This window comes from Carettochelys insculpta, chromosome 9 (genome assembly GCF_033958435.1).
Source record: "Carettochelys insculpta isolate YL-2023 chromosome 9, ASM3395843v1, whole genome shotgun sequence".
In the NCBI taxonomy this organism is placed as follows: domain Eukaryota; kingdom Metazoa; phylum Chordata; order Testudines; family Carettochelyidae; genus Carettochelys; species Carettochelys insculpta.
In genome coordinates, this window is record NC_134145.1 from 23,542,949 (window position 1) to 23,555,471 (window position 12,523).

Below are 12,523 nucleotides of genomic sequence, written 5' to 3' on the forward strand. Positions count from 1 at the left end.
AGCTGACGTGATTGCAAGGAGGAAGGTTGTCTTTATCGTAAGGAGACAGAGGGAAACTGTGGCTAAGGGTTCAAACGGTGGTCCCGTCAGCGCTGAGCACCAGGTCCAAGCTCCACGATGGTGGAAGCGGTTTCCGAGGGGGGTACAGGTTTACCAGCCCCTTCAGCAACCTGGTAACAATAGGACGGGCAAATACCGTGGGCCCTTCGTCTTCATGCCAAAAAGCCGATATAGCGGCGAGATGGACCGTCAACGAGGAGAGGGAGAGCCCACCTCTCTTGAGGTCCAGTAAGTATTCTAGTATGACAGGTATAGGCACTTCAAGGGGATCTAACTGCTTGGTGGAACACCATGCAGTGAATTGAGTCCATTTCTGTTTGTAGGTCTTCCTGGTGGAGATCCTTCGGCTACTTTCCAGGACTTGTTGCACTCCCTCCGTACATATACTTTCTAGGAAGCTGAGCCATGGATTAACCATGCTTGTAGGCGCAGGCCTCGGGGGTGAGGATGCACTATGGACCCCTGGGCCAGCGTGAGCAGGTCTGGTGCTACCGGAAGGGGAAGCGGTGGACGACCCGACATGCGGAGAAGCAAGGGGAACCATTGCTGTCGATCCCATGTGGGGACCACTAGGATCATGCGGGCTCTCTCCCTCCTGGCTTTCTGCAGGACCTTGTGGATGAGCACCGTGGGTGGGGGGGGAACACGTAAAGCAGTGGGCCCTTCCACGAAATCGCGAACGCATCCCCCAGGGACCCCTGCCCCAGTCCTGCCCTTGTGCAGTATTGGGGGCACTTCTTGTTGTGCTGAGTGGCAAACAGGTCTATCTGGGGAAACCCCCATGCCTGAAAAATCGGTCGTAGCAGATCGGAGCGGATCTGCCACTCGTGTGTGAGTGCGAAGTGCCTGCTCAGCTGGTCTGCCTTCACATTGTGAGTGCCTGGTAAGTACGAGGCTTTCAACGTTATATTGTTGGTGATGCACCAGTTCCACAGCCAGACTGCTTCCGCACATAAGGCATGGGATCGAGCTCCTCCTTGTCGGTTTATATAAAACATGGTGGAGATATTGTCTGTATTGATCCAGACTACCTCGCCTTGTATGTGGTCTTGAAAGTGTTTGCAGGCGTTGAACACCGCTCTGAGCTCCAGAATATTTATATGCAGTGACTGTTCCGTAGGGGACCACAGTCCTTGCGTCACCTTTTCGCCAATATGTGCTCCCCACCCTATGTGGGAGGCGTCGGTGGTGAGAAAAATAGAGATTTGTGGTTGGTGAAAGGGTACCCCTGTTAGCATGTTCTTGGGGTTTACCCACCATTGCAGGGATCTCCGCACCTCTGTCGTGGGCGACACCACCCTGTGGACGGTATGGGATGCTGGCTTGTAAACACTCGCCAACCAATGTTGTAGGTTGCGCATATGCAATCTGGCATTCTCTACCACGAACGTTGCCACTGCCATGTGGCCGAGCAGCTGCAAGCACGTTAAAACCGGCACCGTGGGGCTGTATGTAATGACTTGTACCAGGGAACCGATAGCGCGAAAGCGAGCGTTGGGTAGATAAACTCTTGCTGTGATAGAACTTATGCGTGCCCCTATGAACTCTATGTCCTGTGTGGGGTCGATCTTTGATTTCGCAAGGTTGATGACCAGGCCCAGAGAAGAAAACGTGTTTGCTGTTACGCGTATCATGCGTAGTACCTCCTCTTCCGAGGCCCCTTTCAGTAGGCAGTCGTCCAGATATGGGAATGTAAATACCCCCTGTCTGTGCAGGAAGGCTGACACCACTGCCAGGGTCTTGGTAAAGACTCTGGGGGCTGAGGAGAGGCCGAACGGCAGAGCCTTGTCTTGGAAATGTTCTTTGCCGACCATAAACCGGAGAAAACGTCTGTGAGCTGGGTGGATTGTTATATGAAAATATGCATCTTGTAAGTCGAGGGCTGCAAACCAATCTCCATTGTTCAGTGCCGTGAGTACAGAGGCGCCTGTGATCATCCAAAAGCGTTGTTTGCGCAAGTACCAGTTGAGGCCTCGAAGATCTAAGATGGGCCTCCAGCCTCCTGTTTTCTTCTCTGTGAGGAAGTATTGTGAATAAAACCCTTTCCCTTGAAGTCGCTCCGGCACTCTTTCGACCGCCCCTATAAGCATCAGGTGGTCCACCTCGTGCTTGAGTTTCGCCTCGTGGGAGGCATCCCTGAGATGAGGCCTGGGCGGAGGTCTTGGCGGTGGGAGCGACTGAAAGGGGATCACGTAACCTGTGGCTATGATCTCTAGTACCCACTTGTCTGTGGTAATCTTTTGCCATTGTGAGTGGAACGGTCGGAGGCGATGATGGAACATTAATTGTGGATGACACTGCGTGATGGTAGTAATAATGCAGCCCTCAATCTGTCCGTCAAACTTGTTGCCTTTGGGCCTGCCCCGAGGATGCACGGCCTTGTTGGGAACGTCGCCTAGGAGTTCTATACTGTTGTTGCTGTTGGTGCCGCCCTTGGTCGTAGCCCCGTTGGTACTGAGCACGCTGAGGCTGGTATGGGTATCGCCGTTGTTGAGAGTAATACTTTTTCTTTCTGTATGGAGGGGTATAAATACCCAGGGTTCTGAGCGTAGCTCTTGAGTCTTTACTGGAATGAAGGACTGAATCAGTTGACTCTGCAAACAACTTCTGCATGTCAAAAGGGAGATCGACAATTTTTGCCTGCAGATCCCTCAGGATACCCGGTGTCTGGAGCCAGGATTCCCTGTGCATGACCACTGCCGTAGCCGTTGAGCGTGCCACCATGTCCGCTACGTCCAGGGCGATCTGGACTCCTGTCCTTGAGGCTGCATAGCCCTCTTGCACAATGGCCTTCAGCACCGGCTTCTTATCTTCTGGAAGCGAATCCATGAGAGAAGTAAGCCTGGAGTAATTGTAGAAATTGTGGTTCGCTAGATGTGCTGTATAATTTGCCACTCAGCAGCAGGGTGGAGGAGGAGTATACCTTTCTGCCAAATAGCTCTAGCTTCTTGGCATCTCTGTCCGTTCCCCCCGCTTTGTACTGGGAAGTCTTCGATCTCTGTTGAGACGATTCTACCACCAGAGAATTTGGTTGTGGGTGACTAAACAGGAACTCCATGCCCTTCGCTGGGATGAAGTATTTCTTATCCGCCCTCTTGTTTATAGGTAGAGTGGAAGCCGGGGTCTGCCATATGGTGGTAGCAGACTCCGTGATTGCTTCGTCGAGCGGGATAGCGATTTTGGACGAGGCCGGAGGCCTCAGGTTTTTGAGGAGCTTGTGGTGCTTCTCCTGCACCTCTGCTGTTTGGATGGCTTGCGTGAAAGCCACCCTTTCAAACAGCTCCTGAAACTGTTTGAGGTCGCCCGGGGGGGCAACATCCCCGGGGGCCATAGCCTCGTCGGGGAAGGACAAGGAGGAACCACTAGGGTAGACCTCCCTTGAACTCTCAGGGTCCTGCTGTCGGTGGTACACCCTCTCACTAGAGGCTTGTGAGGGAAAATCTCAGGGTTCCAGAATCAGCTCCCCTTGAGACAGCTGTGTTTCCGTCCCCGTTCGTGAGTGCCCGCGGGGGTACTGGGCGGTCGAGGGGGACCTGCCCCTGGGTGTATGCCTGTGGTGTCTATGCCTGGCGTGATAAGGACGACAGTGGCAGCATGGGCACGGTTCCTGGGATGGAGACCTGGACCACTCTCGAGGTGTATACTCCCATTGTCTGGGGGAGCGAGATCGTCTGGATGATTGAGACAATGGTGAAACTGGTTTATGGTAGTACTCCAGAGGGTCAAATCCCAGAAAGGGCGAGGGTGGCCCGAGCCATGGTGAGGCTGGTTGGAGGAACGGGGAAGACCCATGTCTCCTGGTTGGTGTACGCAGCATAAGGGGAGGACTTGTTGAGAGCAGCCCTGCAGCCCTGTCCAAACAAGGGCTGCGGTGCCGGGTTTTTGCTGCTGCCTTTCCCTTTCCCTGTGGGGCTGGCTCCACCCCTCTCCGTGCCGGGGATCTTGGCCCCGCTGTTGGTGCCGCGCTCGGCACGCTCATCTGCAGTGCCGCGCGGGTGGTCTCCTCCGGTGCCTGCAGGCTACGTGCCTGTTGGCCCTGCACCATTGGTGCCGCGGGGGTCTGTGCCGCTTGCGGCGGTGCTGCCGGTTCCGGCTCTTGCCTGGCCGCCACTCTGAATGCGCGGGCCGGCTGTTTAGCAATCGGAGGCTCAGCCTCTGCCACGTGCGCTGCTGCGCTGCCACTCGCTTGTGACTGCGGCTGGGGGCTATGAGCTACACCTGTCCCGCTCGCTGTGACCGCCGGCAGGGATCAGGCTGGAGAGAGCTTCCTCCATTTTTGCACTGAGGGGGTGAGGGACACCACCTTCCTTTTATGGAGCCCTGTGGGTCCCTCCGGTTGAGGCCTCTCTGGCATGTCTGGCTGGAGGGCCTTATCAAACAGCAGCATTTTCAGCCTCATTTCTCTGTCCTTTCTGGCTCTGGCCGTGAGCTTTGCACAGAAGGAGCATTTCTGGGTGACGTGCGATTCCCCCAGGTATCTGATACATTGACTGTGCCCATCAGAGGCTGGCATAGCTTCGCGGCAGGACTCACACTTCTTGAATCCTGAAGAGGACATTGCGGTGAGTCTTTGAGCTGTTAATAGGGTACTTAGCACCTTCTCTGTGCCTGTTCCCCTCTCACAGACTCCAGCCTGCCGCAGCAGGAGGCCTACTGGCCTTCACATCCCTGGGGTGCCTCCGCTCCTCCTCTCGTTTCTAAGACTTCCTACTTATATTATATATATTATTATTATCATTATTATTATTATTTTGCAATAAAGAAACAAACAATTTAACTAAGAACTCTGAAAGAGAACTCTAAAACTCTGGAAAAAAAAACCTCTAAATACGCTGACTCTGGCCGCAGCCTGAGCAGATTCCGTCTGCAGCCGATGGTGGTTAAGAAGGAACTGGCGGGGACTGGATCGCGCACGTGGCTGGGAGCGTGCAGGGGAGCGGCGCGCGCCGGCGCATGCGCGGTCCGGCAGAAACTGCTGGAAAGATCCAATCTGCGGCACCGGGGCGAGCCCTACACCTATCATGGAGCACCCATCTATCGTGGAGCACCCATGGGGATACTCGAGGAAGAAAAGATGGTTTGTGGTCTGATGCTTGTAAAATCACAGTCTGAAGGGTGGTATACATGGCTAGGCTGAATCAAATACAGTAAACACATCTGACTCATCTATATCACACAACTGAGTCAGATGCCAGCGCAGAAGTGAGGCAGCATATGACATGATGAAGCGGGTCTTTGCCCACAAAAGCTTACGCTCCAAAATATCTGTTAGTCCATAAAGTGCCACAGGACTTCTTGTTGTTCTTGAAGATACAGACTAACGTGGCTACCACTCTGATACATGTCTAACATTTTAAACGTTTATCAAATGCTTTTTTTTTGTATGGTTATGTCAATGGACACAAATACTGGAAAACTCCCTGTCAAAAAGAAATTGATTGGAATAACTCTTTCCACTGACCTTTAAAAAGTAATCGCTAATTTATTTATATTATCTGAGTCATTCCTTCAACAGTGTGCTTCTTGGGAACGCAGGCTTTCATATCATTATTTTGTTTGCCTTAAAGGTACGTTTTAACACATGGAAGAACAGGCCTACCCAACCATGCTTATGACTTTTTAATACAAGCAACTTACACAGGCAGCGAAGCAGCTAATAAGACATACCATACTGAATTGTAAACCCAGACTGATGATACCACCATTGCATAAACATTCATAGAAGCAAGACCACAACCTAAGAACAATATTGCTTACTTCTTTGTAGGTGGCCAACCAGCCCAATGGTTACTCCTGAGTTATGCCCCTAAGCACAAATTAGCTGTTCCAGAAGAGTAATTTTGTAGTTAGAGTTACAGAAATTTGAGGGATTGGGGAATCACACGAAGAGCAATGAGCATCTTAGCTGAAGAAGCAGCATAATGATATCAAGTTCTCTTTTAGAAGCTAAATCCATCAATCCTTTCCTGGGAGATAAACTTAGGTAAAAATGTAAGAGGAATTTCTGAACATGAAGTGGATCCTTGAAGGAAAAGATTTTACAATTTACGGAGATGGTTTACTTTGATAAAGGATCGTAACTCTTGGCTCAGCACAGTGGAAGGTGAAGACAGAATTGTTCCTTTGATGTAAGAGATACATCTGGAGAAATTTGTTATTGCAAATAATAATGTTGTTCTAAGAGGATCTGAACTACACATAGTGAAGCTATTGATTTTAACTTCAGTGTTGAAGACAGGAGCAAGTGATTTCTCTCTGTACTGGACACTCTTCAGAAGGCTGTGATCAGATTAGTATATGAACCAGAGATTAGTGAATCTGAATCATACTCAGTTTTGTTCCTTTTGAATTATTCTATCCTTTGAATCCTTGAGCTCTATGCTAGTTAATTAGCTGCCCCTCACATGCATTTTGCTGAATGAAAACTACCATAGATTTTAGGCTGTCTGGTAGATTTTTTTTTGATTTCTTCGTAAGAAGCCCATAGTCTCCCAGACAAATAGGAAGGACTGAATTAGTTCTCTAAGGAATAAAAGTTTCATTACATGTGAAACCGGCATTCTTCTTTCATCTGTAAAATTAACACAAGGATAGCAAGGAACAAAGCATATAATGAATATTCTGTTCAGTAAAATCAGTCATCAGCAACCACCACTGAACCAGGATGGAGACAGGTTATTATGATAAATCTTTGAATTTGATTGTTCAAGACTTGATTGCCTTTTACCCAGGCCCCATTTCACTCCTGTTGGAACACACAGCAAGCCAAAGCCTACCTATAGTCACATAAGTGCACACACACCTCAGGCCAGTCGGAGCTGTGCACACATAGCTGATAGTAGAAAGTGACCCACACTTTTTCAGTCAACAGCAGCTCCAAGTGGTAGGTGGAGTATTCCCTTACTTTACCCTGCTAAAGGACAAGTGAAGCAAGGAAGCTATTCTAACCTGGCCAAGAAACCAGAAAATGTTACTATTTTATTTCTATAACAAACCAAAGGATGGGGGACCCTTAAGGAGTAACTCATGAGGATGAAGAATTGATTTTTAATCTGTTTTCTCTTCATATGAACATTATTGACTTTCATGCACTTTAAGCAGGATTGGCTTTGGAGTAGGACTCAGGCTGATCTCATCTTTCATTTAAAATAAGAGAGCGAGGAATGTATGATGAATCACAGTCTGAAAAAAAGAAATAGCAGGCACCATGTGGGGGCTATATTTGGTGCTGTACTCTCGGGCTATGTCTAGACTGCAGGCTTCTGTTGAAAGAAGTTCTGTTGACAGAACATGTGTCCAGACTGCAGATCTGTCGGCAAAGTTCTGCCAACATCCCTGTACACCTCGTTCCATGAGGAAGAAGGGATGCCTCAGCAGAGTGGGGTTTTCTGACATTTGGCCCCATGCCGTCATCATCATCATCAACAACCATGGGCTCAGCGCCCAGTGGTGTTCGAAGCCTCTCTCGCTCTTTCCTTCCAAACGGGCCAAATGTCAGAAAAGTGTCTCCCAGAAGTAGTGTTGGCAAAAGATACACAAGTGCATTGTGCAATTTGTGTATCTTTTGCTGACAGTTGTCAGCAATCTAGAAACAGCCTTGGTGTTCAGAAGCTGGAGTTTAGATCCACCTGCCACGGATAAAAAGAGTGGCCAGGCAAAATTTGGATCTTGATCCTAGGCAGGATTCCAAACAAGTCAATGTTTATAGCTTCTTAGGGTTTACTTCAAAAGTCTTTTTCCCGATAGGATTCCAAGGCATGTGCAAATGCACCCTATATGGAGAGATTCACCATCATACATCACACTGATCCCACTGTCCAAGATCACAGAGTAGGGAAAAGAGGAATCTGGCCACTCACCCATCTTTTGCTTCTCTTGGCTTGTGCTACATATTTTATGCAGAACACAACGTTTGGAAACTGGACATGCAAAGCTGCCATGAAGGCCTAGCCAAAGGATTAAGGGAGATTTGTGCAGTGCTAGAGGGAGATTGCACAGCCTGGCAGAGTGATATGAACGTACAAGAATGCGGCACAACTACAAACTGCCAGTGCTCGCCTCTGCCTGTCTGTCTGCTCATCAGTGTGCCAATACTCTGTCCAACACAGCATCCAGCACAAGGGCCACTCACCTGGAGGGGAAGGTCCACATATTAAAGAGAACAAGCCCAGCTCCCCCAGTCAGGCTGTGTGTTTGAGAGATGAAGGAAGGAGAGGAATGAAACGGCAACACGCCAGGTGAGCAAGCAGAAGGGACCAGGAAAAGCGGTTAGAACATGTGAAGGGGAGCCGGGAAGGAAAAGGATTCCAAATGTGTGATACTCCTGCTTCAGGTGGGAGGCTTGGCAAGTCTGTAAGTGCAGCACGCAGTCCTGCTGCTACTGCTGCTGTGCCAGGCCTATGCCATGTCTTTTTGCTGCTTTCTAACCCAGAGGCTGGAAACTCGCATAGGCTCTTGCTCTGGTAACTGCTCCCCATGCCTATTGTAACTAGGAACGGGGTTTCGCTCCCTTGCACACACATGTCAAATGAGTGCCAGCGTCAGCTCGGAATGAAACAAGAAGCCAGTGAGGTGTAAACATTGTAAATAGGCAATTCAAGCAGGGAGGATTCAGATGGTAGCATGACTCTATAGCAAACAGTGCAAGCAACAGGATCAAAAGAGGCAGCAGAGAAGACATGAGGAAGAACATGCAACATTTCATTAACGTGTTCCAACAGCAACAAAAGATACAGACCAGCCGGATCCCCATGCCCAAGTAGGCAGTTAGGGCAAGCATCAGAGCCTGACCTGTGCAAGGAAGTCTAAGGACTACAGATAAGCTCATCTCAATGTGACTAAGTAATGCATGGAGTACAGTTAGAGACACCCTTCACCCTCATCCTCCACTGTCCCCAAAGAGAATCCCACCGCTAAAGAAACCATTAATTTACTGGGTTTCTGCATGGCACACAGGCACAGGAACTGTATTAATAGATTACTAGTTAACTATTTGCCTATATATAGGTATCTCCACCACCAAATCTCAAAGCACTTTACAAAGGCAGGTATTATCCCTGTTTTACAGATGGGCAAACCGAGGCACAGATAAGTTCTGTTATTTGCTTGACTTTGCACTGCTACTTAGCGACATAGCCCTGGGTTGAATACGGGTTTCCTGGCTGCCAGCAACATGTGCCATCCACTAGAGCAGGGGTCGGCAGCCCTCGGCACACGAGCTGATGTAGAGTGGCATATGGCTGGGGCGCTGGCCCTGCTCTGACTCCCCCATGCAGCATGCATCATGGAAGGGGCTGGGAGTACAGGGATGTAGCTGGAGGCCCCTCCATGGAGCATGTGCCACAGGGGCTGGACCATGCTGTAGAGCCGCAGCATGGGGCTGCAACTGGAGCCCTTTTGTGGGGCTGGGGCCCCACAATGGACCCTGTGGTGTGGGGCTGGAGATAGAGTCCTGGCCGCGTGGCCCCCACCACATCACAGAGTCAGGGCTGGAACTCCCAGTGCGGGAAAGGAGTCAGGACCTCTGCGAGCACTGGGCAGGGCTTGGGCTCCTGCCACAGAGTCCCATCTAAGCCCAAGCCGCAGGTTCCCCGCTGGAGCACAGGGCTGGGACAGCAGTGGGAGCTGGTCTGCCCCATGTGCAGCCTGCAGACAGCAGGCACAAGGGCCCAGGGATTCTCTGGCCAATCCCTTCCACCCGCCGCACTGAACGGTAAAGCTCTGCATCTTTATATATTTATTAATAAAGCTGTTGTAAGTAGGACTATTAGTGACTATAAAAAGTATCACCAGTACTCTGACCATACACGGGGTCAAAAGGTCAAATTTCAGCACTCTGCCTCTGAAAGGTTGCTGACCTCTGCACTAGAGGGACCACAGCTTTCTGCTATGGAGTCAGTGTGTAGTGGTACTTTCAACTGCAATGACCCCCTTAACTGTCATGGCTTGCAAGTACATTTACTTTAGTTCATTTCTGAAAGCATGATCTTCCATGAAGGGACAGCAAGTGTGTGTGAATAAGAGAATGAATAACGCACACAGAGGAGCACCTAGAGAGAGGAGAAGAAGAATTGTAACTACCTGTTCAGTGTTTACATAATTGCAATGTGAAGTGAGCCAGAGAGTGGAAAAGACACAGAGAATGAATTATGATTTTGGTGATGCTGTGGAAATAGTATATACTAATGAGATGATGATGTACGTTCCTGTTTTCTTACTGGTTGTGTAAAGTCAATTTTGCTTTTTGTCATCTTCTGACTAGGTATAATAGTTTGGTTTTGTATAGTAGAGAAAATACTAACACAAAATATAAAAGATTGATGACATTTTTGAGCCTATGCCAGGGCCATATTGTCTTTTATTGGGAAATTAAGTCATATATGCAAACACACAGTAATTAATTTTATGGTAGTTGGTATTTGCTCTCGCTCGGACTTTCTCAGTGAAGTTCTCTCAGACAAGCAAACTGAAATGGTCACTAAGGAATATTCTGATAAGCAAATAACTCAGTTAATTAAATGACAATCTCTTTTCCTGCTCCATTCATTGTGCCTGTAGATTCTCTCTCTCATACTTTAAAGAATGCAAAGCCTCTAAGAAAAGGAATGTTTTCCTCTAGCTTTTGTTTTTTGATCAGTGACAATTGACAAGTTCCAGGATTTTCCTGTCTCAATTATATTTTATGGCAACTAAATATGAACCATGGCATTTTCACCTGCCTATATTTCACTTTGGGATTTTCATCAATAAAACCAGTTTTCAACCTCTCCCTGATTATAACAGACATTTAATGTGAGCAGATCATTCATGATTTGCTTCTAAGACAGACACTGCTCATTGATGTAAAAGTTTAAAGCTAAATGAACTCCTCAATTAAAAATAATGACTCACCTATTTACTCCCCCTGCAAGAGAACCCACTACTGTGTTTGTGTTTACTTACCCAGAATTCCTAATGCAATGTAACCCAGAATGACGACTATGAAGATTACACAGCACACAACATCCGTACAGTGCCTAAAGACAGAAGGAAATGTTTTAAAGAATTAGAATGGTGTCCAAAATAATTCATTTGTAAATGGTTGATTCACACATATGCTCAGAAGGGACCACAGACCTCACATAGTCTAACCTCCTGAGTTTGTCTACACTTGCTCCCAACTTCAAAGGGAGGCATGTTAATCAGGCTGACGGGAGATTACTAATAAAGTGCTGTGGCAAATATGCAGCATTTCATTAGGCTAATTCTCCCCAGTGGCAACTTTGAAGCATCAAAATTTTGAGGAGTAAAGGCACTTCGAAATAGCGCCTGAGGCTACATGCACACCAGCACTTCAAAGTTTCATGCTTCAAAGTTGCAGCGAGGGAGAATTAGCCTAATGGAGTGCTGCATATTCTCCCATTGCCCTGATTAACATGCCCCCTTTGAAGTTGGGGGCAAGCGTAGACCCAGCCCCTGTGTTACACAGGCCACAGAACTTTCTTGAATAGATTCCTGTTTGACATATACCATACCTTTTAGAAAAAAATCACCTCTTAATTTTAAAATTGTTAACAATTGAGAACCCAACATGACCCAATGTAAGTTTTAACAATGATTGTTTACCCTCACCATTAAAAATATGTGCCTTATTTCTAGTCTGAACTCACCTAGCTTCCACTTCTTTCACAAACTTTCCTTCACAAGTCCTTGCTTTTTTTGACTATTAAGCAACAATCACTCTAGAGGTGGACTAAGGAGAGTTTCCAGTTTAAAAGAAAGTAAAGGGTTGCCATACTAAACTAAACCCTCCCTAACCTTGCTTAGGAGTCTGCACGAGCAGACACGAATTAAGGACCCAACAGATACCAGCTGCAGCTGGTGCAAATTGCCCTAGGGGCACTGAAGCCCACGCTGGTCAAGGTCAAGCTGAGGATCAGACCCTTAAAGTTATACTGTTTTGAAAAGTGCAGACCTAATTAGCAGTACTCTTCAATGTCCCTATATTTATAGCATGTATCTATATATTGAACAAAACTGTCTACCATAAGTGTTCAAAATACAAGAACAACTTACTTTGGTAAATTAAAAACATTTTTCTCAATCACAAAGTAAGGTGCTACTCAATGGGTGTGTCTACACTAGGAATGAACTTCAAGGTTAACTTCGAAGTTAGGCACTACTTTGAAGTAGCCACTATCATCTCTATGTACATTTCCCCTTACTTCAAAGTCAGGGAGCCCAACTTCCAAGTCCTTACTCCATTCCTGGGAATGGAGTAGTGCCGTACTTTGAAGTAGGGTGTGTGTAGACTCATCTTCGAAGTTGCTTACTTCAAAGTTCTTTTTGTAGCGCAGACACAGACAATAAAAGGTTTAACCAAAGCGAGTTTTGAATTTCAAATGTCTGTTTTTGCCAGGGCCTCAACTACAAACTATAAATTACAGCATCTTTTTTAAAATATATAAAATGTGTATGTGGAGGA

General features: G+C 47.6%; 1 protein-coding gene across 5 annotated transcripts in view; it reads right to left on the reverse strand.

Moving 5' to 3' along the window:
• SLC44A5 (solute carrier family 44 member 5) overlaps positions 1-12,523 on the reverse strand; it is a 198,542-nt gene that overhangs the window by 52,910 nt on the left and 133,109 nt on the right. For all 5 annotated transcript variants that reach the window (XM_075002431.1, XM_075002430.1, XM_075002429.1 and 2 more), the window contains one exon: positions 11,002-11,075. Coding sequence is in view for 4 of the 5 variants with exons in the window: in XM_075002430.1 (XP_074858531.1) it covers positions 11,002-11,075 (74 nt within the window). In the remaining variant the exon portion in view is untranslated. The remainder of the gene's footprint in view (positions 1-11,001; positions 11,076-12,523) is intronic.